This window comes from Eriocheir sinensis, chromosome 25 (assembly GCF_024679095.1).
Source record: "Eriocheir sinensis breed Jianghai 21 chromosome 25, ASM2467909v1, whole genome shotgun sequence".
Lineage (NCBI taxonomy): Eukaryota > Metazoa > Arthropoda > Malacostraca > Decapoda > Varunidae > Eriocheir > Eriocheir sinensis.
The window spans coordinates 10250773-10274393 of NC_066533.1; the positions used below are offsets into that span (position 1 = coordinate 10250773).

A 23621-nucleotide genomic window follows, 5' to 3' on the forward strand; every position below is an offset into this window, starting at 1 on the left:
CATCGTCTTTATAGTCCAATCCCCCCTTGTAAGGTGATTCTCTCTCTCTGTTATTTCCTTCCGTACGATGTTTCCAAACTCTAACGAATTAATAACCGTGTAATGGAACCAGCTATACCTATCCCGCTCAAGCCATGTGTGAATGAGGTAAAAAGCAATTAAAGTAGTTAAAACAATTAAAGACGAAGACAAAAAAAGGAAATACAAAAACGCAAATAGGACGAAACCCAAAACAAGGAAATCATTAGAAACTGAAAACAGAAAACAAGAAAATAAGGAAATGGATTTACATAGATAATCAGACCACACAGACCCCGTGGTCCAGACTTGGTGGTCTGTCCTTAAACCTAAGTGATTTTACATTAATCAGAAGACTCCAAAACGTTGCATTTCTACTCTAGTTGATATTAAGTTGAAGGAAGTGACGGTCGAGCTTATTTTTGAAGGAGTCAATCGTGTTACACTGGACCACTGATGGTGGAAGCTTATTCCATTCTCGCACTACAACGTTGGTGAAGAAAAATTTGGTGCAGTCTGAATTTACTTGTCTACATCTGAGTTTTACGCCATTGTTCCTCGTGCGCAAAGTGTCATCGATCATAAACAATGTTGATCTGTCTACATTCGTGAAACCATTAAGTATTTTAAAACATTCGATCAGTTTTCCTCGGAGGCGACGTTTCTCAAGAGAGAACATGTTAAGGGTAGAAAGCCTTTCTTCGTAGGATTTGTTGCGCAAGGAAGGGATCATTTTCGTTGCCCGACGCTGAACACCGACCACATCACCATACTCCAGACGAGACCAAGTTTCCAACAAGCACGAGTCACAAGGCAACACGAGAATGATCAAACAAGCCATTATGACGACTCGCTTAATTAAGTTTGAGCTATAATAGTAAACCGGATTCAAGTAATTATAAAGATAAAAAAAAAAAAAGATACCTGTAAAACAAAAGATATCAACAGACAACAGTAGTAATCTAAATGAACAGGAATTACGAAGACAAAACGAGAACGACCAAACAACTGTATATGAGAGCTACTATACCATCAGGCCTCACCACCTTTCGCTCCTCTTGACAGCTTTACGAAATCAATCTTCTAGAAGCATCGGCAAACAAAAGCACAAAAAGCATCTATGACATAATTTTGAGTATACTCTATCAAATCAGCACAACTCAAAGCATATCTCGCTTACAATAAAATAAACCGATAAATCAAACTTATCCGGAAAAAAAGTAATAGAACAATCCTCTTCCTCCTCTTGCCCCTCCCCCTTCCCCCCTCTGATGAAAAAAAAAAAAAAAAACTAATAGCCGAACAACCATGGCTATGGGAAAAAATAGGAGAGGCGCCAATGGCGAGGGCGTCAACGGGGCCTGAAAATGCCATGGAACAAAACTAAACACATTCTCCCAGCACCACGACCAACAACAAAATTTCATCACTTCCTTTGTCAAGCATCGGCGGGTTACTAGCGGCCAATGCCGGCCATCAAGGACGCTCGTTTGCCCCTCTTGGTCTCTCCACCTCGCCCTCAAGCGGCCCAACCACCACTCATCCACAACTATCACTCGTCCACAACCTTGGCGAAACGCCCAACAGGGGCAAACGAGCGTTCTTGATCTACGTGACCCGACGTTTCTACACTATATAATTCAACATATTTAAGGTGCACTTAATTTTTTTCATATTTTCCAGTTTTCACAAAAAAACTTGCAGTAGACAAGCTAAAAAAAAAAAAGAAAAGGTACGTAGATATAACTTTGGGGATCGAGATTTAAAAAGAATCATACTTAATATTAGTCACTAATTGGCAGGTGAATATAAACTTGTATACTTCCTTCGGGAGAGATGCTACTTGTCCTCAGCAATCACCCTTACCTTCATCTAGAACAGGTGTGTCGCCCCGACAGGACCAGCGCCACCGCAAATCCACCCGCCTCAGCGTCACGCAGCAAACTAATTTTGGCGGCGCTAGGTTTGCAGTTTCGAACCCACCAAACGGAACGCTTCGTATCTTTCGTTTCGTGGTTCATTCGCTATAATAATGATTCTCTACTTCGATGATGTTTCTGTCATATATTTTTCACTGATATGGCCAGTACCGGTGCAATGGTATCAACAGCTGCATAATTATACAAAACAATAAGCCTCTCTTCATAGGTACGAACGCAAGTGTTTCTTTACCCGTGTCCAACTAGTTGTTCGTTCTACTTCACTGAACTTCAGACTGCTCCTTATCTGGTCCCTATCATCACCAGTGAAGTAAATGAAGTGAAAATGATGATAACAGCTTATTCAGATACTTTGTAATACGTAAGGTTCTGTGTTACTTCTTATTTGCTATTACTGCAGATCCCCTTCCTAAAAAACACGATATGAAAAATAAATATAAATCACATGGTAAAAACACAATAGAACACGTGGAATATTCTTTTCCTCCCCAAGTTTTGGCTAGTGGGCATTTTTCTTCTATAGAATCCAATAACTTTTTTCTTTACTTTATTTTATCAAACTTTTGTCAGCTATTTTTTCACATGGTATACTGATTACAAAAACACATTCATACAAGTATCTAAATTCACACACACAACATATAATATACAAAAGTGAGGTTTATAGATGTCATTTATGTTGCATTTGTCCAAGGGATCCTAAACTGCCTCAAAGCTCAGTCATAAGTCAGGGTGGAGATGATTGAGGAAAGGGAAGATACACACACATACCTGTAAAGGACAAACTTAGGCATACTTCTTCTCCAAATGTATAGTTCTCATTTCTCAATAATATCCCCCATTCCTCATTCCACCTTCCTTAGAGGCAGTGTTTTAGGGACAATAAAAAAGTTAGAGTAAAGAAAATGTACTTTTTTTTTTACATAAATTTTAGGTTTAAGGACTTCACATGCCTACACTGGCATGTACGTCCAGGGCTTTGTTATAATTTGTTATCTGAGGTGCAGAAAATAAGTGAACAGAGAGAGAAAGAGGGAGAGGGGGTGGAGGGAGACTACTGTATGGGGGCAGGAGTGGGCACAGCCATGAGTGGGGAGTCCATCTCGGTCATTGGCGTGGGCTGGTTCTGAACATCCTGGAACTCCCGAAGTCTGGCCTGGAATTTCTCGTACAGGCCCTGGATGGCCTCACCCTGCAGCAGAAAGTGGTGTGTTACAGAAAGGAAGGCAGAGAAACCTGCTGAGATTCTTTAGGGAGAATAATGAATGGAAAGTATGTACACATTAGTTAGGGAAATTAAAAAGTTACTCCTCATGAAAATTAAAGAGAATCCAAAATAACAGATTACAGGTGTCACCAAAAATCCTGCTGATGCTATTGACATTAATATAGATCCAAAAACAATATCAAACTAGAGAAAGAACAAGGTGCTGTGGTATTGTTGAAGGGGAATTGTGGAGAAGGTAAACAATGAAAAGCGTGCTGCACCTGGTGAGGGCCAGGCTGTAGTGCCTTTTGCAGGGTGTCCAGGCGGGCCGGCGGCAACTTTGGGTGGATGTACCACACCAGCTTGATCACATGCCGCATCACATTCTCTCGGTTGATGTTTGTAAAGAAGAACTCGTCAAACACCACCGTGCAGAAATCCTCTGTTGCAAAGTCCTCAGCCATGGGAATTAAGGCAGCCACCTGATGCAGGAGAATATCTTTATTTAACTGTACAGACGCAGCACAGAAAACTATAATTGAATGAATGTTCCAAGACACTATCATGAGAAAAGAGTCAAAGGGTGTGTCAATGCATGAGGAGACTTGTGATCTAAAAATATCTCTTCTGATGCCTATTCTGTGATATTCCTTCATGGGGGGCACTGCCATGACTGTAATTGATCCTATTTGTACACTTAATGGTTAAATGGCAACATTTTCTAAGTCACACACACCCTCCTTCATAAACATTAAAACACACTCATTACAAAAACCTACCAGAATGCATGACAATAAAGTATGTCTAAGTCAGTTTTCAGTGTATGGTGGAGGCCAACAGTAGGACAGGACACTTACCAGGGAGTGTAGGAATGTGTCTTGGAAGGCACGGTCCTGGTGGCAAGTGGCGAGTGTCCCAAGTACTCTCATGAGCGCTGTCTTGTCCTTGCGTGTGGCTGTGTGGAGGGTGTAGTACATGGCCAGGATGCACGCCACGCTGCTCTCCTGAAGGTAGGCTTGGTAGGCATCCGGTGGAGGACCTGAGGAGGACATGAGTATTACTGGAGAAGCATGGTTTGTGTGCCCAATTATTATATTAGTTGAGAAAACTAATTTGCTTGCAACATTGAAGCTATGATCAAAAGAGCCAATGGGGGTCAATCAGGTCAGGTATATAAAAAATACAGATTAAGACAGTTGCCAGCTTGGTGAGTTGCTCTGGAAATAATCTGAGAACAACCAGAAATGTTTGATAGTTCAGAGCTGCATGACCATGACAGACAGTCTGAGGTAGGCCTATAGAACTAAACTACTCCTGATAATGAGTATTGAAACCAATGACAAAGATTACTGCAGCTTTTACGTCTTGCAGAATCAAGGACATGTAAGACAATAAGACGAATCATTGATAGAGTCATTACTATCAGAGTTTCTATAAGCTCCTGAAATGCAAGTTATTATGTTTGGAGCAAAAAATAGTTGCTATAATTTGATGACTAAGACAAAGAGGGTACAATAATGATACAAGAACACATATGGCCTGTTTCTGTACCTGAGTGTTCAATGATAGTGATGGCAGATTCCCTCTCGTCCAGGGGCAGCCGAGCGTTGAGGCGCCGCACGTCATCATCCACCATGAGGGAGACAAGAGCAGGCAGGAACTTGGTCACAATCTGTGGGTCCAGCTTAGGCTCCCGGAAAAGCTGAAACAGATGCAGGAAAAGCACAGCAGTAGGGAGCCATCAAAACAGGAAGTCAGTTGAATAAAGAATGATGTTCAGATAATATGAATATTTGTCTATATATCTATTAACCTCCTCTTTCTCCCTTCTAATTACATTCATTATCATTTTTCTTCTCCTTATCCCCTCCTAATTATTGCCACTGGCCTCATTTTCCTCTTTATTACTCTTTACCCACAAACACTGTATTCTCACCTGGCTCTCAATCATGTCCCAGCTGTGCAGCCCCAGTGCCAACATTCTCAGCATCAGTACCAACACTGAGTTATCCTGGAATATAAAGTTATGTTTTTTGTTTTGGTTTCTAATGTACCTTAAACTATAAACATTAAAGCTGTAGAATTCTTTAAAATTTCATAAGAAGACAAACTTGTTTCTCACTATTAAAGATGAGCATGTTTCGTGGGTTGGAATAAAATCATGACCAACAAGATAGGAAGCCAGAGCCAATAAGTGTAATCGATGGACAAGTGGGTTTTTGGTTGCTTTTTGCACTGGCTGGGTTACTACAGCATAACTACTTTTACATCAGCAATTACTCTACACTATATTTTCTGCCATGCTTCAAGTTGTCCTCACCCTCGGCATGGCCTCATTATTCATGAGGTGCTGCAGTAGCCGGACCACTGAGTTGGCCAGGAAGTTGATAGCATACGGATCACACAGGATCATGGACAGGTCTCCCAGCACCTGCTCTTGTCCCCTTCGTATGCTGTCCAGGAACCCTTGGAGCTCTCGAGACCTGTGACGGCATAGGAAACATTGATGTCATCCTATCTTCTCTACTTTAATGGTTTCTTGGAGTTTGCCTCAAGGGGGTAACTAAAGGAAGAAAAGTCTCAACTTGGGTGATGAATCTACATCAAATCTTTCCTTCCCTGCTTCACATCCTTTGCCCAACCACTCTCATCTCTTCATCAGGTACTCCCTTAATTAATCAGTTAGAGGTAAGTCAGGGAGGTATACCAGTTGGTGCATGTCAACTTGGCTCTCCATTCTGTATTGCTGGCCTATGTACATGTCCATGTATGTATGCACTCTTGCATTTATACACACGCATATAAGTACATATGCCATCACACGCTCACACAAACTAACCCACCCACTGAGCAAGCTGTGCCCCTCACCTCTTGGCATCCACCTTCCCCTCCCTGATACAGGCGTCAAGGCACCAGGTGAACTTGTGGCAGGGGTCGACGGCGATGATGTCATGCACCTCCTTGTCATGCAGAGCCATCAGCAGCTCAGCACGCAGGGAGCAGTAGTGGATGAAACGTGTCCGCAGGAACAGTGTCCGGAGGAACTGGAGCACCATGTCGTACAGCTTCACGTTCTTGCCGATCATGTGCACCAGCTTCTGCACCATCTCACCCTGTCGCCTTGCCTGAAGGGAGAAATTTATGTATTAGTAATATAATAAAAATAAAAGCTTTTTCTCATTATCATGTTCACTGATAAAACTCCAATTTCCAACACGATATTAGAAGTACACACCATTCTAATTCAGCAGTATCACTTGTAGCTACCTTCTAGAATACAAAGATAACTGAAAATCACAGAAAATATATAACTGGAAAAAAAAAAGAGTAAATAAATTATACAAACTAATCAATAAAAAGAATAATAAATGTCTTGAATATGGGATCTTTGATTTCCCACCTTCCTGGTCCTTTACCTTTGGGGAGGGGCTGAAGAAGAGGTTGTTGAGGTTCTCCACGTTGAAGAGTGTGTCCTCCTTGCTGGTGATGTAGCCCGTGAGGAGCGGAGAAACCTCGTCTCCAAAGAGTGCCTGGGAATCCTTCCAGATCTGACGCTTCACCTCGGTGTCACACGCCTCGTAGAGCTCCCTATCCCTCACCTGCAAGGCCACGGGAAAACACATTGTGAGTACTGACTGGGATGGTGAGTACTAATTGGCAACCCTTCATGAGACTTCACCCACTCACCAGGATCTTGAGGTACTTGTCCTCGACGTGTGACATGTGCTTGAGGATACACATCACGACGGGCCGCAGTGCCTTGATCTTGATGACGGGGAAGCTCTTGGTCAGCAGCTCCTTCAGCTTACGGTCCCTTTCTCTTCCTTCTCTCTTACCAAGCTCACTGATTTGTGAGATAAGCTTGTCTCTTAGCTCCTGTGAGAAAAGAAATTCCAGAAAATATTAGAGTTAGAGCTAATTATCAACAAATGATAATATGCATACCTATATTTTTGTGTCTGTCCTTTATTGCTAACAAAATTAAGCAAAAACATTAACATAGAAATACAGCAAGTCCTTGGTTTTTCTAATGCTTGAGTGGGGACCCATATATTGACTGCATCTCAAACAACTTCTCTGCTCCCACCCCTGGAGCCTCACCTCCATGATGGAGTTGTGGAAGTCGAGGCGCTTGACCCCGTGGAGATCCAGCAGGTGGAGCATCGGCCGCAGTGAGGGCAGAAGGATGCCATTCTCAACCTGTAACAACATGCTTATAAAACACCTTGCAAACAAAACCAGAAAGGCTACATGAATATACAGAAGCTTAATTATCATTCCCAAGGACCAACCAACCCCATCTTTGCCATTAACCTGGTAGCTGTGACAGGCCAAATATGTGGCTTTACCACGTACCAGTGACGGGCCAAATTTTTGCCATTACATAAACCCCCCAAAATAAATAAATAAATAAATATATATATATATATATATATATATATATATATATATATATATATATATATATATATATATATATATATATATATATATATATATATATATATATATATATATATATATATATATATATATATATATATATATTTGATCACAAATGCATTGATACATGTAATATAATGGTTTGTGTAAGTGATGATTTTTTCTCATTAATTTGCTTAGAGGGGTCTTAAGAAACATGATCGCCACAGCTACCGGGTTAAACCTCAAAAGCTATAAATGACATAAGACCTCCCATTACTTATGTGAATGTCACTTGTGGCTCACCTGGAACTCCTCGATGGCCTTGAGTGGGTCCGTGCACTGGGTGAGGGACTCCTTCAAGTACACCCCTCCAGGGATGCCAATCTCCTCCAAGCCAAACCCAGCCATGTTGTTGTTGGTGGCGGTCGTGCTGTTGCCGCCACCTCACACCGCACCTCACCCACAGCCTCACACAGCAACACGAGGCACTTATATCTTCTTGTAGTTCTGTGGATATATTGATACTTGGATTATGTCACAGGATCTATGACAATAAATATTTATCGGCAATATTATATATACTGTACAACACACAACTGCCCCCATAACCTAACCTAGCGCATTGGAACTTATCAGTGCTAATTTAGTAGGACACCCACTGGACTGCTAGCTGCCACTGACAACAACTAACAGCTCGGCAAGAAGTGCATCATGCATTTATCATAAACAATTAAATGTAACCAAACTAAATGTAATCTAATCTAACCTGGCCTGAACAAACCTATCATACCTGACCTGTGCCCTACTATTGAACTGTAATAAACTGAAGTAAGTAAATCCCTTGAATTATTCCCCCAGGGATCGTCTCGCGCAACTGAGTCTCTACTCGATCAAAGGCAGACTGATCGGAGCTGATCTTATTATGGTATTTAAAATTGTAAAAGGACTTTGTCCAAATCTTGATCATTTGCTGATGAGAAATTGCAATACTCCTATACTCCTATACTCCTATAAACTTTTTGTCCCCTGTTGTAACAGTGATGTAAGAGCCCGTTTCTTCTCATTGAGAGTGATTAACATTTGGAACAGTTTGCCGGATTCTGTTGTTTCAATCATCTCAGTGAATTCCTTCAAGCGCCAGGTGGGCAAGCATTTTGGGCAGATCTTATACGAGTTTGATTAATTTGCCACGTGGTTTGGTTGTTCTTTGGGTGTTTTGTTTGGATTGTTGTTATTGACTGGGTATTAAAAACTAGTAGTTGTCCGTGCTATCTTGTGATGTCATATTAGCCAACTATCTGACCATCTTCATGGAAATTCATCAGCTGCAGTTTTGGTTGGAGACATCACACAGTTTTTGGATGGGGCGTGTTCCCATTCAGGCAAGAAATCCAGGTAAGACTATATAAAAAAAAAAATAAATAAAAATAAAATATAAAAAAAATCAGAAATAAGTAATTTGCAACGGAAAGCAATATGGTTGTGTTTTAAGTGCCCAAAGTAGTTCATGGAGCATGAAGGCATCCCTTACAGTGAGACTGGTGTGCTTCTGGAATAGTGCCCAAATTTCAACCTATTGCTGGTGAGGTAACCTATCGTCGCTCAATAAATAACCTAGTCAGTAAATGGGCAACTCATAACAAGCAGGGCAACTTACAAACCACATCACACACACTAGCTACTTTTTAGGGGGCGGGAGGGACTGGGATCACGTCACAAGGGACAAAGGCGGCTAAAAAAAGAAAAAAAATGTCTCGTGACGACTCCAAACAACTAATGAGTTCGTTTTAATACATGTTTTGATCGTTTATCATCCTAGGTGGGTGAAGAGCGCTGGCAGGCTCCCAATAAACACACGGAGAGCTGCTAAAACAGGATGGAAATAAGGAAAGCCAGTGTGGGACGTCTCAGCATTTTTGGCGGACAAACCGAAGCCAGCAGCCACCGCCAACAGCCAGGCCTTGTTGAAGACACCCACAGCCTCCAGCACACTTATATCATACCAGTCGAACCTCTGAAGTGAGCACAAAGGCGTGGCAAGGTTGTAATTAATAAAGGAGTGTGAGAAGGATGGTATTTAGTGATAGTTTACCTGTGGCCGCCCCGCCCCTGCCCCGCGCCCCGCAGCCGTGTTGACAAACTTTGCGGCGCGTGTGTAAAGGTTTGGCCGCGGGGTCCCTTGACTCTTGTTTTGTTGTATTTATCTATTATTGCAAACGATAGAAGCATGAAATCCACTGAAAAAGAGTGGGCATTGGCATGCATCAGTTGCTTGCTTTAAATTTTTTTTTCTTTTCGTTGGGGATACAGGCTACCCCAAGGGAGGAAGGCGGTGCATGCCGCGCACCCACCCAGATGGCTGGTAGAGAGATCCCATATTCTTTCAGGGAGGAGGCCCAACAACGGGGCTGGGTGTGTCGGAAAGAGCCCACCTTTCCACTCCCAATGGCACCGGGCAGGTCTCGAATCTATACGCTCTAGCATCCCACCGGAGCGCAAATAAAAAAAAATCAAGTAGAGAGGCTGAGTTGGAGGCAGTGAGTGAGTCTGATCGGCTCACTAAAGAATTTTTGAAAAAAAAACTTTTGGATATGGCTGATAGGAAATAAAATGCAATCAGTCTATCTTTTCTTAGGAAATAGGACAAATAATGGGGTTTTGCATTGGTCTACTTCTTTGGTCATGTAAAGAAATTATAAATTACAACATGGTTAGCTAACTTTCCTAGCTGGCAACGTGTGTGTGTGTGTGTGTGTGTGTGTGTGTGTGTGTGTGTGTGTGTGTGTGTGTGTGTGTCACCTTTTGTCCTCACTCATTCAGGTTCTCAGGACACAGACGAGTCCACCAGGAAGAGAACTACATAGCCACGAAAGACCTCCCAACGCCAGACCTTAATTGATGCACTCACAGACACGTGTAATTTTCTCTCTCTCTCTCTCTCTCTCTCTCTCTCTCTCTCTCTCTCTCTCTCTCTCTCTCTCTCTCTCTCTCTCTGGGACTGTATGGTCACTATCGTGTGGCAGTAAAAGCCGTGGCTCCATACGTGTTGGTTGGGTGGTCATATTATTGTCAGGTAGAGCCAAATCTCTCTCTCTCTCTCTCTCTCTCTCTCTCTCTCTCTCTCGTAAATGCTACATGTACTACACAAAATAACAATAATAATAACATACAAATTCGCCTCATGTTCTATATATAACAATTTCGTAATATCACATTTCTATTTTTATCACTTACATGTTATTTAAGTTTACGCAGGTGCATATTTGTATTTACCTGTGGACGCTTATTAATTAATTTCCAACTCTCAATTCCAGGTATCCTATTCACCTGTCTTGCACTTCGAGTTACCTGTTACTTCAGGGGAGATGGGTATGGCGAGGGCAGCGGAGGTGATGGTGATGGTGGCGGTGGTGTGGGTGGGTGGACAGGGCGTTGAAGTTTTTGGTATTGGGTCATCGTCTAGCATCATCACCATTCCTAACTCCCCCATCACCGCCACTCCAAACTACCCCACCACCACCACTTCGAACCCCCCTCCCATCGCCTACGTTCACAGTCTCGCGTTTGGTGACTTCATCGTGGCTCCGGGCTGGGCTACGAACGACCCTGAAGACATCAGTGACGTTATACACACGAAAAATAGATGTGAGTTGCTGTGTTTTGCGGTCTTCTTTATTCTCTCTTCTCTTTTTTACTTTCATTTAGGTTACTTATTTTTCCTTCGCCCTTTTCTTTCTATCCATATTTATTTCTATCTTCACACCTTACGCCTTATTGCTTCTCTCCTTTTTCTGATCTAGTCTTTTTCAATGCATCCTGTCACTGTTTGTACATATAAAAAAGTCTTTCATCAATGTATTTTTATTAGTAGGGGCGGAGGTTTACCAACAGAGTGGTGGGTGAGTGGAACAGACCTGGCAGTCACGTTGTGAGTGCCAATACGAAAGATGCATTCGAGGACGTGGTTAGATAAATTTATGGATAGTGAGGTTAGGTTTACAGGAGCTGCCTTGTATAGCCCTACCGGCCCCTTGCAGACTACTTATGTTCTTAGGTTCCTATGTTATGTGTCCTATGTTTCTCACCCTTTCAGGCACGTGTCGCATGGCCTGTCTAGCAAAACCAGGATGTCAAGGGGCGGTGGCGCTGACAGAGGCGATTGATATGACGGATGACGACGGGGAAAGGATGGCGGGTGAAGGGACTGTGAATGGTGGATCTGCGAGGGGTGGACAGGAGGCGGCCATGCGAGGTGAAGGGGCGGGGAGTGGGCGGGCTAATCGAGGTGTGGAGTGTCGCCTACTTACCAAGAGTCCAGACAACAGTACATTCCACTCTGATCCTGATGCTGTCTACTACTTCTGGACGGGTGGGTGTTTGTGCTTGTTCGTGTTTGTGGGAGGGTGCGTTTGTTTGTGTGTTTGTGTTTGTGTATTTGTTTGTGGGTGTTTACTTGTATGTTTGTTGGTGTGTGCTTGTGTGTTTGATGGTGTGTGCATGTTTTTTTTTTCTTTTTCTCTCTCTTCTTGCTCTTACTCCTTATCCTCTTTTATATCTTCTGTGTTTTCTTCAGTTTATTTTCCGTTTACTCTTCTTTTTTTCTTTTCTTTCTTTCTTTCTTTCTTCTTCTTTTGATGTTTTGTTATGCAGACACAAGCCATATGAGTTCGTCTAGACCTTGATTTAATTACTTATATCCAAATTTACCACGAGCCACGAATTAACTCTCTCTCTCTCTCTCTCTCTCTCTCACCTGTACCACCTGTAGCCTCTCTTAAGGACCATGGCCACTACACGTCCCTTGATGGCGGGCCGCTGTACCTGGTGGGCGAGAGGCAGGTGAGGTTCAGGGAGGCGGGGGATGTGTGTAAGCGAGTCCCGGGGCACCGCTTACCGATGATCAAGACTATGGAGCAGCACCAGTACCTCGTCGAACTCACCACACGTATAAGTAAGCCGGTTGTGGTGTTATGCGGTGTTATGATGTTGTGTTAATATGATTACGATATATCTAAACGCTTATAGGACACTCCACACCAGCGCTCCACCAACCTAGAGAAGACAGGACGCAAAATAAATGATAGTTCGTATTTTCTGACGTAGATAGGTTGATTAATTATTGCCTCTCATTTTCTTTTTGTTCCTTTTTATTTAGATGTTTAGTTTTCGTTGCTGTCTTTATTTTCAAGCTTCAGTTTTTATTTTCTTTTACTTTATTAATGTATATTGTATTTATTTTCTATTTTTTACATTTCATTATTATTTTTTTGGGTGTGTGTGAAGGTGGGGTGACCGAAAAGCTTAAGTCAGTTACTACTATTACTACTACTACTACTACTACTGCTGCTGCTACTACTACTACTACTACTACTACTACTACTACTACTACTTTTACTACCACTTCTATTACTACTACAATAAGAATAAAGGCGCAAAACTCTCCAGATACTCACACGCACCCTGCACTACCTTCTCTTCTGACATTCAACTCTATTCTTTCCTGAGGGCGAAGGCACGCTATCTCCAAAACCCCTATTGTTATTCTTCTTCCTCCATTACCTCCACCTGTCTCTACCTTTCCTCCCTACTTCTTTCACCTGTCTCACCTATGCCATTACCTCCACGTCCCTTTACCTGTCCTCTCCCTTCGCCTGTCCGACCTGTATTAAGTCTGCCACCTTCCTCTGTCTCACTAATGTTCTACCTCATCACTTTATTCTTCCTGTCTATCTTATCCTATTATCTCTCCTCTTTTTCCCTTACCATTCTCCTCTCCCTGTTTACCTTCTCCTATCGTCTCCTCTCTCTTCCTCCCTGTCTACCTTCTCATGCTGTCTCTTCTCTGTTTCTACCTTATCACTTTTCTCCTGTCTACCTTCCTTCGTCTCCTCTCTGTATCTGCTTTACTCCTCTTCTCTACTTGTTTAACTTTTCTTATACCACCTTTCTTCTCCCTTTTCTGCCCCGCTCCTTTCCTTTCCTCCTTCCCACCTACGTTTTAGCCCCACAAAGCCTTACCTCACCTCCTGTCCCCTTCTTATTCCTCTCGATGATTGATTGTTCCTGGGACTGGGAGCACAGGTATCGTTGTGCTCTCTGGAAGGTTCCCAACAAACTGAACAAAAAGGAAGGTAAATGGTAAAACGCAGACGAGAAGCAATGAAACCGAATGAAAAGCGAATTAGTAAAGTTGAAATGAGGGGAAAGTGATTGAAAACACTCATGTAAAAAAGATGCATAAAAAAGTTTATTATGACAAAAAAAATATAATGGATGATAAAACAAAAACAACAACAACAACAAATTAGATGGAAAAAAAAAAAAAAATATATATATATATATATATATATATATATATATATATATATATATAAATATATATATATATATATATATATATATATATATATATATATATATATGTAAGATATGGCATTTTTACCATGACAAAAAAAAAGATGAAAAAATGTATTTAAAACGAAGAGATGGAAACTTAACATGACTATAAATCATTTGGATCATATATACCAAAACGAGGTAGTGAAAAACTTAGCATGGCAAACCAAGAAATCCTCTCTCTTAATAAATAAAAGACGTACAGACAACGAAGAGAGTGCGACGAAGCCTTGAAAGACCAACACAGCAACACCCTCCCCACATTCACTATAAAGTTCCCTCCCCTCCCCCTAACACCCCCTCCCGCCCACACAAACACACACAATCAAGCCATGCCACGCCTAACCCTCCCTCTACCTTCTTTCTTTTTGTTCGTGTTCTTTTTCCACTTCTTCATCTTGTTCTTTTCTTCTTCCAGTTCCTGTTCTTCTTGTTCTTGTTTTTGCTCTTGTTCATTTTTCTCTTGATCTTGCTCTTGTTCTTTCTTCTCCACTCTCTTTTCCCATCCTTCTCTCTTCAGACAATTTGGGCGGCTTTTCCGATACCCTACGCCCCTGTCCACCCAGCAGTGAATGGGTACCAGGTATTAATCGGGGGTTGTGTCCCGTCTCCTGGGATCTGTTCCCTTCTCCTACAATTCTTTCCCCTCCTGTCTCTCTCCGGCATATGACCACAGATGTTGCGCCGACTAAACGAAACTTTCCAATTTTTTTCTCTCCCCAGACGGTATAATCTGGGTGGACCTTCACGAGAGTATGACAGGCACCTTGGCGTGGGTGGATGGCACACCTTTGGTACCCGACCTGCTGGAGCGCGTGAGGGCCGGAGAGCAGGCGGGGAAGGCGGAGAAAGAGGAGTACTTCGCCTTCCACGACGGCTACTTCACGAAGGTGGCGAAGAATGTCAAGGCTACGCTCGTCTGTCAGACTAATCTTGGTGGCCTGTGATGAGAGGGAGGCTAAAGGGATGATGATGATGATGATGATGATGATGATGATGATGATGATTTACGCTCTAAGACAGCGGTTTCATGTCCAAGTAGGCTAACGATTTTATTTTCTTTATCCACGCTCACACGTAATGTATTTGATTTCTGATTTGAGACTGAAGTGTAATGATGGAATTCTGTCTTCTTGTGGCTGTCTGTTCATCTATCTGTTTGCATATACTATACGTCTCTATCTGTTTGTCTGTCTATTTCTGTCTCTCTCTGTTGCTCCCAATTTTCAGCTTTGGCACTAAGAAATTTTCCCCATGTTCTTTATCTCACGCTGCACAGAACTGTAAACTATTCAGGACATATCAAAATAAAGCAAAGCAATAACACACACACGCAATTTTCTAATCTTGTCTGCCTTAATATTTACTGTCATAATTGTGTTTACTTGCCAACATCAATATTTGTCTGTCTGTCTTTATTCTCCAGTCAAGCTTCCACCGGTGAAAGACAGGCACGCAAACACAACCTCCGGCCCATGACGATATTTCTTCTTTTAATACATTTCTTTTTCTTTTTAGGAGTAATATTTTATGATCGTGTTTTTACTTGGTTTGCTTTAGCTCTTTGCCTGCCATCTCTCATCTTATAATAGTAAATAAATAGATAGATAAATACACTAAACTTACCGAGTTGTTGAAATCCGGCATAACGTCACCGTAGACTAGCGATGAAACTTATACAGAGCAAACGACAACTCTCGCTTCCGGGATGTAAACGTAAAGCCAGTGGTGAAATGGAGCACTCTGCCTTGGCCCCTCTGTCGATCTTATTTCTCGGTTTGATCCTACACTAACTTGCGTGGGTTGTGGATCATACCTCATGCAATAGACTGACATGACAAGGTAATTACATGTTACAAGCGGCTTTACGTTTACATCCTGGAAGCGAGTGTTGTCGTTTGCTCTGTGGAAGTTTCATTGCTAGTCTACGGTGACGTTATGCCGGATTTCAACAACTCGCCAGGTAAGTTTAGTGTATTGATCCATCTATTTATTTACTATTATAAGATGAGAGATGGCAGGCAAAGAGCTAAAGCAAACCAAGTAAAAACACGATCGTAAAATATTACTCCTAAAAAGAACGAGAAAGGTATTAGAAGAAGAAATATCGTCATGGGCCGGAGGTTGTGTCTGCGTGCGTGTCTTTCACCGGTGGAAGCTTGACTGGAGAATAAAGACAGACAGACAAATATTGATGTTGGCAAGTAAATACAATTATGACAGTAAATATTTGATGACCAATTCTGAGTATACCACAAGGTCATGGATTACTCTTTCATCGTTTCTCTTGTTCTTGAGGTGGAAAGAAAACTGTCAGCGTTAGAGTAACAGTAATTCTTTTTAACATAACTGAAGGACATTTTTTTATAGTTTCTCCTCTCCCACGTGGAAAAAAAGAAGACTGCTAAATTTAGGGGTAACTTAAGGCGTTTTAATGTTTTCGTCAACCTTCTACTCATAACATAAACAATCCCTTATTACCTTGGAGCTCGTTTGCGGACATTTCAAGGGTAAAGGGAGAACGCTGTGCTATTACTGCCATAAAACAAAGGAATTAGGACGACAATTACATGTGTTGTATATATGTCATGTGTTAGTATTATTTCATTACACAACTCTCTCTCTCTCTCTCTCTCTCTCTCTCTCTCTCTCTCTCTCTCTCTCTCTCTCTCTCTCTCTCTCTCTCTCTCTCTCTCTCTCTCTCTCTCTCTCTCTCTCTCTCGTGACCTATCATTGCTCTCAGAAACCCTCGGAGGCAAAGATGAGAGAGAGAGAGAGAGAGAGAGAGAGAGAGAGAGAGAGAGAGAGAGAGAAAGTATAAACGCCGTCAAAAAAGTAATATAAAAGAAGAGAAACTAAAAACTAAAAGCGCGGTGTGGCTAAAGTAATCTTAAAAGGAATATGAAAGGAAATTATTATTATTATTATTATTATTATTATTATTATTATTATGATGATGATGATGATGATGATAGTGATGACGATGATGAAAAGAAGCAATGGCGTGTGTGTCTCAATCTTATTATTTTTCCTTTACTTTCCTTTCCTTCTTTCTATCCTTCTTATAATTTTTTCCTATCCTTTTTTCTTCCTTCTACATATCTTATTTTTCTTCCTGGTGTCCTTCCTTTCTCCTTTTCCCCTCCTTCCTTTCTTTCTTCTTCTTCTCTCCCCTTTTTCCTTTTTTCTTTTCTCTTTTTCCCTTCCTTCCTTTCTTTCTTCTTCGCTTCTCCCCTTTTTCCTTCCTTCCTTTCTCCTTTTCCCCTCCTTCCTTTCTTTCTTCTTCGCTTCTCCCCTTTTTTCTTCCTTCCTTTCTTCTTTCTTTCTACATTCCTGATTCTTCTTCCTTTTTCCCTTCCTTTCTTTCCTTTTCCGCCTCTTTTTCTCCTTCCTTCTACATTCTTTACTTTTCCTCCTTTTTTCTTTTCTCCCTTTTTCATTCCTTCTTTCTTGCTTTCTTTTTCATTCCTTATTTTTTCTTCCTTCGTTTATTCCGTTCTCTATTTTTTCATCCTTTCCTTCTTCATTCCTTCTATATTCCCGTTTTCATCCCTTCTTTCTTTCTTCTACATTCCTTATTTTCTTGCTTCTTTTCTTTCATTCTCCCTTTCTTCACTATAAGTACTCATGATGCGCTATATTTTCCTTGGTTTTCTTTCCTCTTTCCTCACATCTTCCTTATCAGTCCCACCTTTTTTTCTATTCCCTATAACTCTCATTTATAGTTACGCATTTTGACCTTCTCTTGATTGTCCTACTTTGTCTCCTCCTTGTCTCATCGCAGTCTTCCTTTTCCTCTTCCTTTTCTCCCTCCTTCGCGTTTACCTCCTCTTCCTCTCCTCCCTCCTTCGTACCGTCTTCCTTCTCCTTCACATCGTCTCCCTTCTCTTCCTCCTTCGTGTCCTCTTTTTCCTCTTCCTCTCCCTTCCATAGAGTCCTCTTCCTCCTCCTCCTCCCTTGCGTTCTCTATTTCCTCCTCCTTCAGAGTAGCACAGGTGGTGGAAACAGGTGGCGAAGGAGAAGGAGGAGGAGGAGAAGGATGTGATGGTGGTGGTTGGTGCCTCCGTCAGTGGGCCGACAGACACGGGTGGGGCAGGACGTCGCTAGTCGAGGCTCCGCGGGTCACCTCTCGCTGCTCCTTCCCGCTCGCCCGCCGCGGTCCTGCCCGGCACATCGAAGTCCAAGAATGTAATCAGTGCAAGTCCTTAGAGCTACACAAATACACACAGCACCCTCCCCATATCCTGGTTATCCCTATTGTTCCTTTGACGAGTGGTGAAGGAGAGAAAGTTCACGAGGAAAAGAGATTTGTTGAGAGAGAATAGAGACTTAAACTTTGGCGGTGGGGAGCGGCGACAGTGTTTGCCCATCAGCTGGCTTTCCAAAGGTGCACGTGAGTCGGTCTTTGCCGCGCGGGGGCACACGCAAACACAGACGAGGACTAACCACTTCTGTAGCCCTTTTACCTTCTTGAGATCCTGAGCGCCGGATATCACGAACTCGAGGAAGAAAACGATAAAAGAACTGCAGGTGGTTGAGGATCGGAGGCGGGTGAGGAGACGGCGGAGGCTGAACGTGGCGGCGGCGAAGACGACGACGACGACGACGAAGGAGGCGGCGGCGGCGGCGTTGGCGGCATGGTGGCGTGGCGCTCGTGGGTGCTGGCGGCGGTCATCCTCACCCAAGGTACTGTTACTGATTAACGCTAACACTAACACTGCTTACACACACTACCACTGCCACACACACACACACACACACGAACACTAACACTCCTCCTGCTGCAGACACCTACTACTACCCACACTAACACTAACACAACATACAGCTGCTACACACACTACCACTGCCACTCACACGCACAGTAACACAACCACTGCTACATCGACACCTACTGCTACCCATGCTTCCACTAACACTGCCACACACACACGCACGCACGCTAACACTACCACTGCAACAATGACACCTGCTACCACTTCATTCGCTCTCTCACTGTCAAACGCACGCACACTAACACAACCACTGCTACATCGACACCTACTGCTACCCATGCTTCCACTAACACTGCCACACACACACGCACGCACGCTAACACTACCACTTGAACAATGACACCTGCTACCACACACATTCACTCTCACTGTCAAACACACACTTACACTACCACTGCTACATCGACACCTACTGCTACCCATTCTTCCACTAACACTGCCACACACACACACACACACACGTACGCCAACACTACCGCTTCAACAATGACACCTACTACCACACACATTCCCTCACTCACTGTCAAACGCACGCACACTAACGCAACCACTGCTACATCGACACCTACTGCTACCCATGATTCCACTAACACTGCCACACACACGGCCACTCCGCCAGTAACACCGCCATGCTGCCACTCCGACTGCTGCACACACTGACACTCGATTCATTCTTAATTTACTCCTGACAGTTTTCATTTCCACTCTTTCTCTCTCTCTCTTTCTCTCTCTCCCTCTCTCTCTCCGCTGCTGAGACTCGCCATGACACAAGTTTATGCATTTCTTACACGTGTTCTCGAGCCTGGTTCCTCTCGTTACGGTCTTTTCCACGATGTCTTTATTTTCTTCTTAATGCACCTGTCAAGAGATTACCTGTGCGGCCTCTAAATGTATCTTCACCCACACGAGGTAATAGAGTGTTTTTTCCTTCTAATTAACACACCTGTCAAGATATAATTACCTATGCCACTTATCTTCACCTACACGATCTAGGTAAGTATTGTTTTATCATTTAGTCTTTGTGGGGAGAAGGTTTGTTATGACTGTTGTTTTCTTGTATAGCAGGATGAACAGTGCCTAGTTTTCCCATAGGTGTCTTTTTGAGTCGTTGTTTTGTCTTACTGGGAAAAAAAAGTGTCGTACAAAACATGCAGGAAAAAATGTTGTTCTTTGACCTTTCCTTCTAAGCGAGAGAGGGTTTGTTGTCATCATCATTTTCTTCTTATATCAGCAAGCACAGGGACGATTTTTTTCCACAGTTGTCTTCTTCAGCGATTGTTTTGTCTTACGGCGAGAAAAAAAGTGACGTACAAAACACGCAGAAATCTTTTTATTCTCTGACTTTTCATTTTTGGCGGGGAAAAGTTTGTTATATCAGCAAGCACAGGGACGATTTTTTCAACAGTTGTCATCTTCAGCGATTGTTTTGTCTTACGGCGAAAAAAAAAGTGACGTACAAAACATGCAATAAATTTTGAACTCTCTGACTTTTCATTTTTTTGGGAAAGATTTCTTATATCAGCAAGCACAGGGACGATTTTTTCAACAGTTGTCTTCTTCAGCGATTGTTTTGTCTTACGGCGAGAAAAAAAGTGACGTACAAAACACGCAGAAATCTTTTTATTCTCTTACTTTTCATTTTTTTGGGAAAGATTTCTTATATCAGCATGCACAGGCTTTAATTTCCCCACAGCTGAGTCTTTGCAGCTATTGCTTTGTCTGACGGTAAAAAAAAGGGTCTTATAAAATATCCAGGCAAAAAGTACTCGACCTTTCATTAGTTGCAGGAGAGGGATTGCTACCATTACTATTGTTTTCTAAGATAGCAGCACACACATAAACGTTTTTCCCCACAGCTGAGTCTTTGCGGCTATTGTTTTGTCTGACGGTAAAAAAAAGTGTCTTATAAAATATCCAGGCAAAAAGTACTCGACCTTTCATTAGTTGCAGGAGAGGGATTGTTACCATTACTATTGTTTTCTAAGATAGCAGCACACACAAACGTTTTTTCCCAATAGTTGTGTTTTTTCAGCTATTGTTTTGTCTTACGGTAAAAAAAGTGTCTTATAAAATATCAAGGAAAAAAAAAGTACTCGACTTTTCATTAGTTGCGGGAGAGGGATTGTTACCATCACTATTGTTTTCTAAGATAGCAGCACACACATAAACGTTTTTTTCCCCATAGTTATGTTTTTTCTGCTATCGTTTTGTCTTACGGTGAAAAAGTGCCGTACAAAATAAAGAAAAAAAAAAAAAAAGCCCGGCTCGTATTGTTTGCCCTTTACCCTATGGAATAATATTTGCCGCCACTGTTGTTTTTTCTCTCGTCGCGGCGCGTCAGTGATTTCTTTTTCTCTTTTTTCCTCTTTTAACTCTTGCTTCACTCTGTCTTGCTGCATAAAAAAAGAAGCCTTGCATAAAAGACGTATAGGAGACATGTAACGTACGTGTTGTTCAATCGTTCAGTCTTTCGGGAAACTGTTTTATCTTTGTTTTTATTGACTTTTCCCTCGGCTATGTCTTTTTTTATAACCTTTAATATGCCTTGTTGCAAAAAAAGTTACGTTAGTTGGCTATTGTGTGATCTGGTATTCTTGGGATCAATATTATTTTTTTTGTAGGGATGAGCACAAGTTTTTTTTTTTCTGTATCAAGTTTGGTCTCCTTTTTAGGTCTGTCTTGTTCTGTCTCGCTGGAAAGAAAAAGTTACGTTAGTTGGCTATTGTGTGACATGGTATTCTTGGGAACAATATTATTTTTTTGTAAGGATGAGCACAATTTTTTTTTCTGTATCAAGTTTGGTCTCATTTTTAGTTCTTGTTGTCTTGCTTGTCTTGCTGGAAAAAAAAGTTACGTTAGCTGGCAACTGTATGATCTGGTATTCATGGGATCAATATTATTTTTTGTAGGGATGAGCACAAGTTTTTTTTTTCTGTATCAAGTTTGGTCTTTTTTTTTTAGTTCTTGTTCTGTCTCGATGTAAAAAAAGTTACGTTAGTTGACTATTGTGTGATCTGGTATTCTTGGGATCAATATTTTTATTTTTGGGTTGGGATGAGCACAAGTTTTTTTCTGTATCAAGTTTGGTATTTTTTTTAGTTCTTGTTCTGTCGTGCTGGAAAAGTTACGTTAGTAGGTCATTGTTTGATCTGTTACTCTTTGGTGTCATTATGCTTTTTTTTAGTAGGGATGAGCCAAAGGGATGTTTATCTTTATTTCTTTACTAATCTTCGTCTCCTTTTTAGATCTTGTTTTGTCTTGGTGGAAAAAAAAGTTAAGTTTGTGTTATTTGATTTGTTTTTCTATCAGGTCAATATAATTTTCTTGTAGGGATGAACACAGAAAAATACTTTAGTGGGCGATTTTTTTTTACTCAACTTCCGTCTTCTTAGTTCCTGTTCTGTTTTGCTGCGAAAGAATTACGTCAGTTATTTTTATTTTGTTCTCTTGGGGCAATAATATTCCGGGGTCATTATTCTTTTTCTTTTTTTTGTAGCGATGAGCACAAGGGGACTTTCTTTTTCTGCCTCAGCTTTCGTCTTTTTCTTAGTTCTTCTATCTTGCTGCTAAAAAAAAGTTACGTGAGTATTGTTTATTCTGTTCTTCTTCTTTGGGGGTATAATATTAGGTGTCAATATTCTTTTCTTGTAGCGATGAGGACAAGGGAATTTTTTTGTCTTAACCTTCGTCTTTTACTTAGTTCTTGTTCTATCGTACTGCGACAAAAAAGTTACGTGAGTTTTGTTTGATCTCTTCAGCTTTTGGGGGAGCAACATATCTTTTTCTTGTACAACAATATCTTTTTCTTGTAGCGATGAGCACAAGTTTTTTTTTAATTTTGTCTCAGCTTTCGTCTTTTTCTTAGTTCGTCTTCCGTCTTGTTAGAAAAAAAAGTTACGTGAGTTTTGTGTGATCTCTTCAGCTTTGGGGGAACAATATATGGCGTCAATATCCTTTACTTGTAGCGATGAGCACAAGGGGATATTTTTTTTTCTGTCTCACCTTTTGTCTTCTTAGTACTTGTTGTCTTACTGCGAAAAAAAGCTACGTGAGTTTTGTTTGATCTCTTCAGCTTTGGGGGAGCAACATATGGCGTCAATATCCTTTTCTTGTAGCGATGAGAACAAGGGATTTTTTTTTTTTGTGTTAACCTTCGTCTTCTACTTAATTGTTCCGTCTTGCTGCTAAAAAAAGTTACGTGAGCTTTGTTTGATCTCTTCAGCTTTGGGGGAACAATATATGGCGTCAATATCCTTTTCTTGAAGCGATGAGAACAAGGTAATTTTTTTTGTCTCAATTTGTCTCCTTAGTCTTCTTAGTTCTTGTCTTACTGCGAAAAAAAAAGTTACGTGAGTTTTGTTTGATCTCTTCTTCTTTGGGGGAACAATATATATATATATATATATATATATATATATATATGTATATATATATATATATATATATATATATATATATATATATATATATATATATACATACATATATATATATATATATATATATATATATATATATATATATATATATATATATATGGATATATATATATTTTTTTTACAGCTAAGGAGACAGTTCAAGGGTGTAAATAAAAAAAAATAAAAAAGCCCGCTACTCACTGCTCCCGAACAGAGGTCAAAGGAGTGTCCAAAACGAGAAGTCAATTTCGGGAGGAGAGGTGTCCTGATACCCTCCTCTTGAAAGAGTTCAAGTCGTAGGCAGGAGGAAATACAGATGAAGGAAGATTGTTCCAGAGTTTACCAGCGTGAGGGATGAAGGAGTGTAGATGCTGGTTGACTCTTGCATAAGGGGTTTGGACAGTATAGGGATGAGCATGAGTAGAAAGTCGTGTGCAGCGGG

General features: G+C 41.4%; 2 protein-coding genes across 2 annotated transcripts; one reads left to right on the forward strand and one right to left on the reverse strand.

The window, feature by feature from the left end:
- Positions 1 to 2854: 2854 nt before the first annotated feature.
- LOC127003339 (negative elongation factor B-like) lies at positions 2855 to 9789 on the reverse strand. Its single transcript, XM_050869852.1, has 12 exons — positions 9683 to 9789; positions 7894 to 8097; positions 7267 to 7365; positions 6853 to 7041; positions 6582 to 6764; positions 6034 to 6290; positions 5486 to 5648; positions 5102 to 5176; positions 4717 to 4867; positions 4023 to 4204; positions 3447 to 3647; positions 2855 to 3150 (listed from the first exon to the last, which is right to left on the reverse strand). The coding sequence occupies exons 2-12, from the start codon at positions 7996 to 7998 to the stop codon at positions 3013 to 3015; spliced, it is 1743 nt and encodes a 580-aa protein (XP_050725809.1). The 5' UTR covers positions 7999 to 8097; positions 9683 to 9789; the 3' UTR covers positions 2855 to 3012.
- Positions 9790 to 10907: 1118 nt separating this feature from the next.
- On the forward strand, positions 10908 to 15301 carry LOC127003342 (uncharacterized). Its single transcript, XM_050869859.1, has 4 exons — positions 10908 to 11235; positions 11684 to 11959; positions 12359 to 12541; positions 14710 to 15301. The coding sequence occupies exons 1-4, from the start codon at positions 10956 to 10958 to the stop codon at positions 14931 to 14933; spliced, it is 963 nt and encodes a 320-aa protein (XP_050725816.1). The 5' UTR covers positions 10908 to 10955; the 3' UTR covers positions 14934 to 15301.
- The last annotated feature ends 8320 nt before the right edge of the window (positions 15302 to 23621 follow it).

Coding starts and splice junctions, on each gene's coding strand:
- LOC127003339 (XM_050869852.1), bottom strand. CDS start 7,998: ATGGCTGGGTTTGGCTTGGAGGAGATTGGCATCCCTGGAGGGGTGTAC. Junction 5,649..6,033: donor GGGAAGGTGGATGCCAAGAG/GTGAGGGGCACA, acceptor ATGCCGTCACAG/GTCTCGAGAGCTCCAAGGGT. Junction 3,151..3,446: donor TACAGCCTGGCCCTCACCAG/GTGCAGCACGCT, acceptor TTTCTGCTGCAG/GGTGAGGCCATCCAGGGCCT.
- LOC127003342 (XM_050869859.1), top strand. CDS start 10,956: ATGGGTATGGCGAGGGCAGCGGAGGTGATGGTGATGGTGGCGGTGGTG. Junction 11,236..11,683: donor TATACACACGAAAAATAGAT/GTGAGTTGCTGT, acceptor TCACCCTTTCAG/GCACGTGTCGCATGGCCTGT. Junction 12,542..14,709: donor CGAACTCACCACACGTATAA/GTAAGCCGGTTG, acceptor TTCTCTCCCCAG/ACGGTATAATCTGGGTGGAC.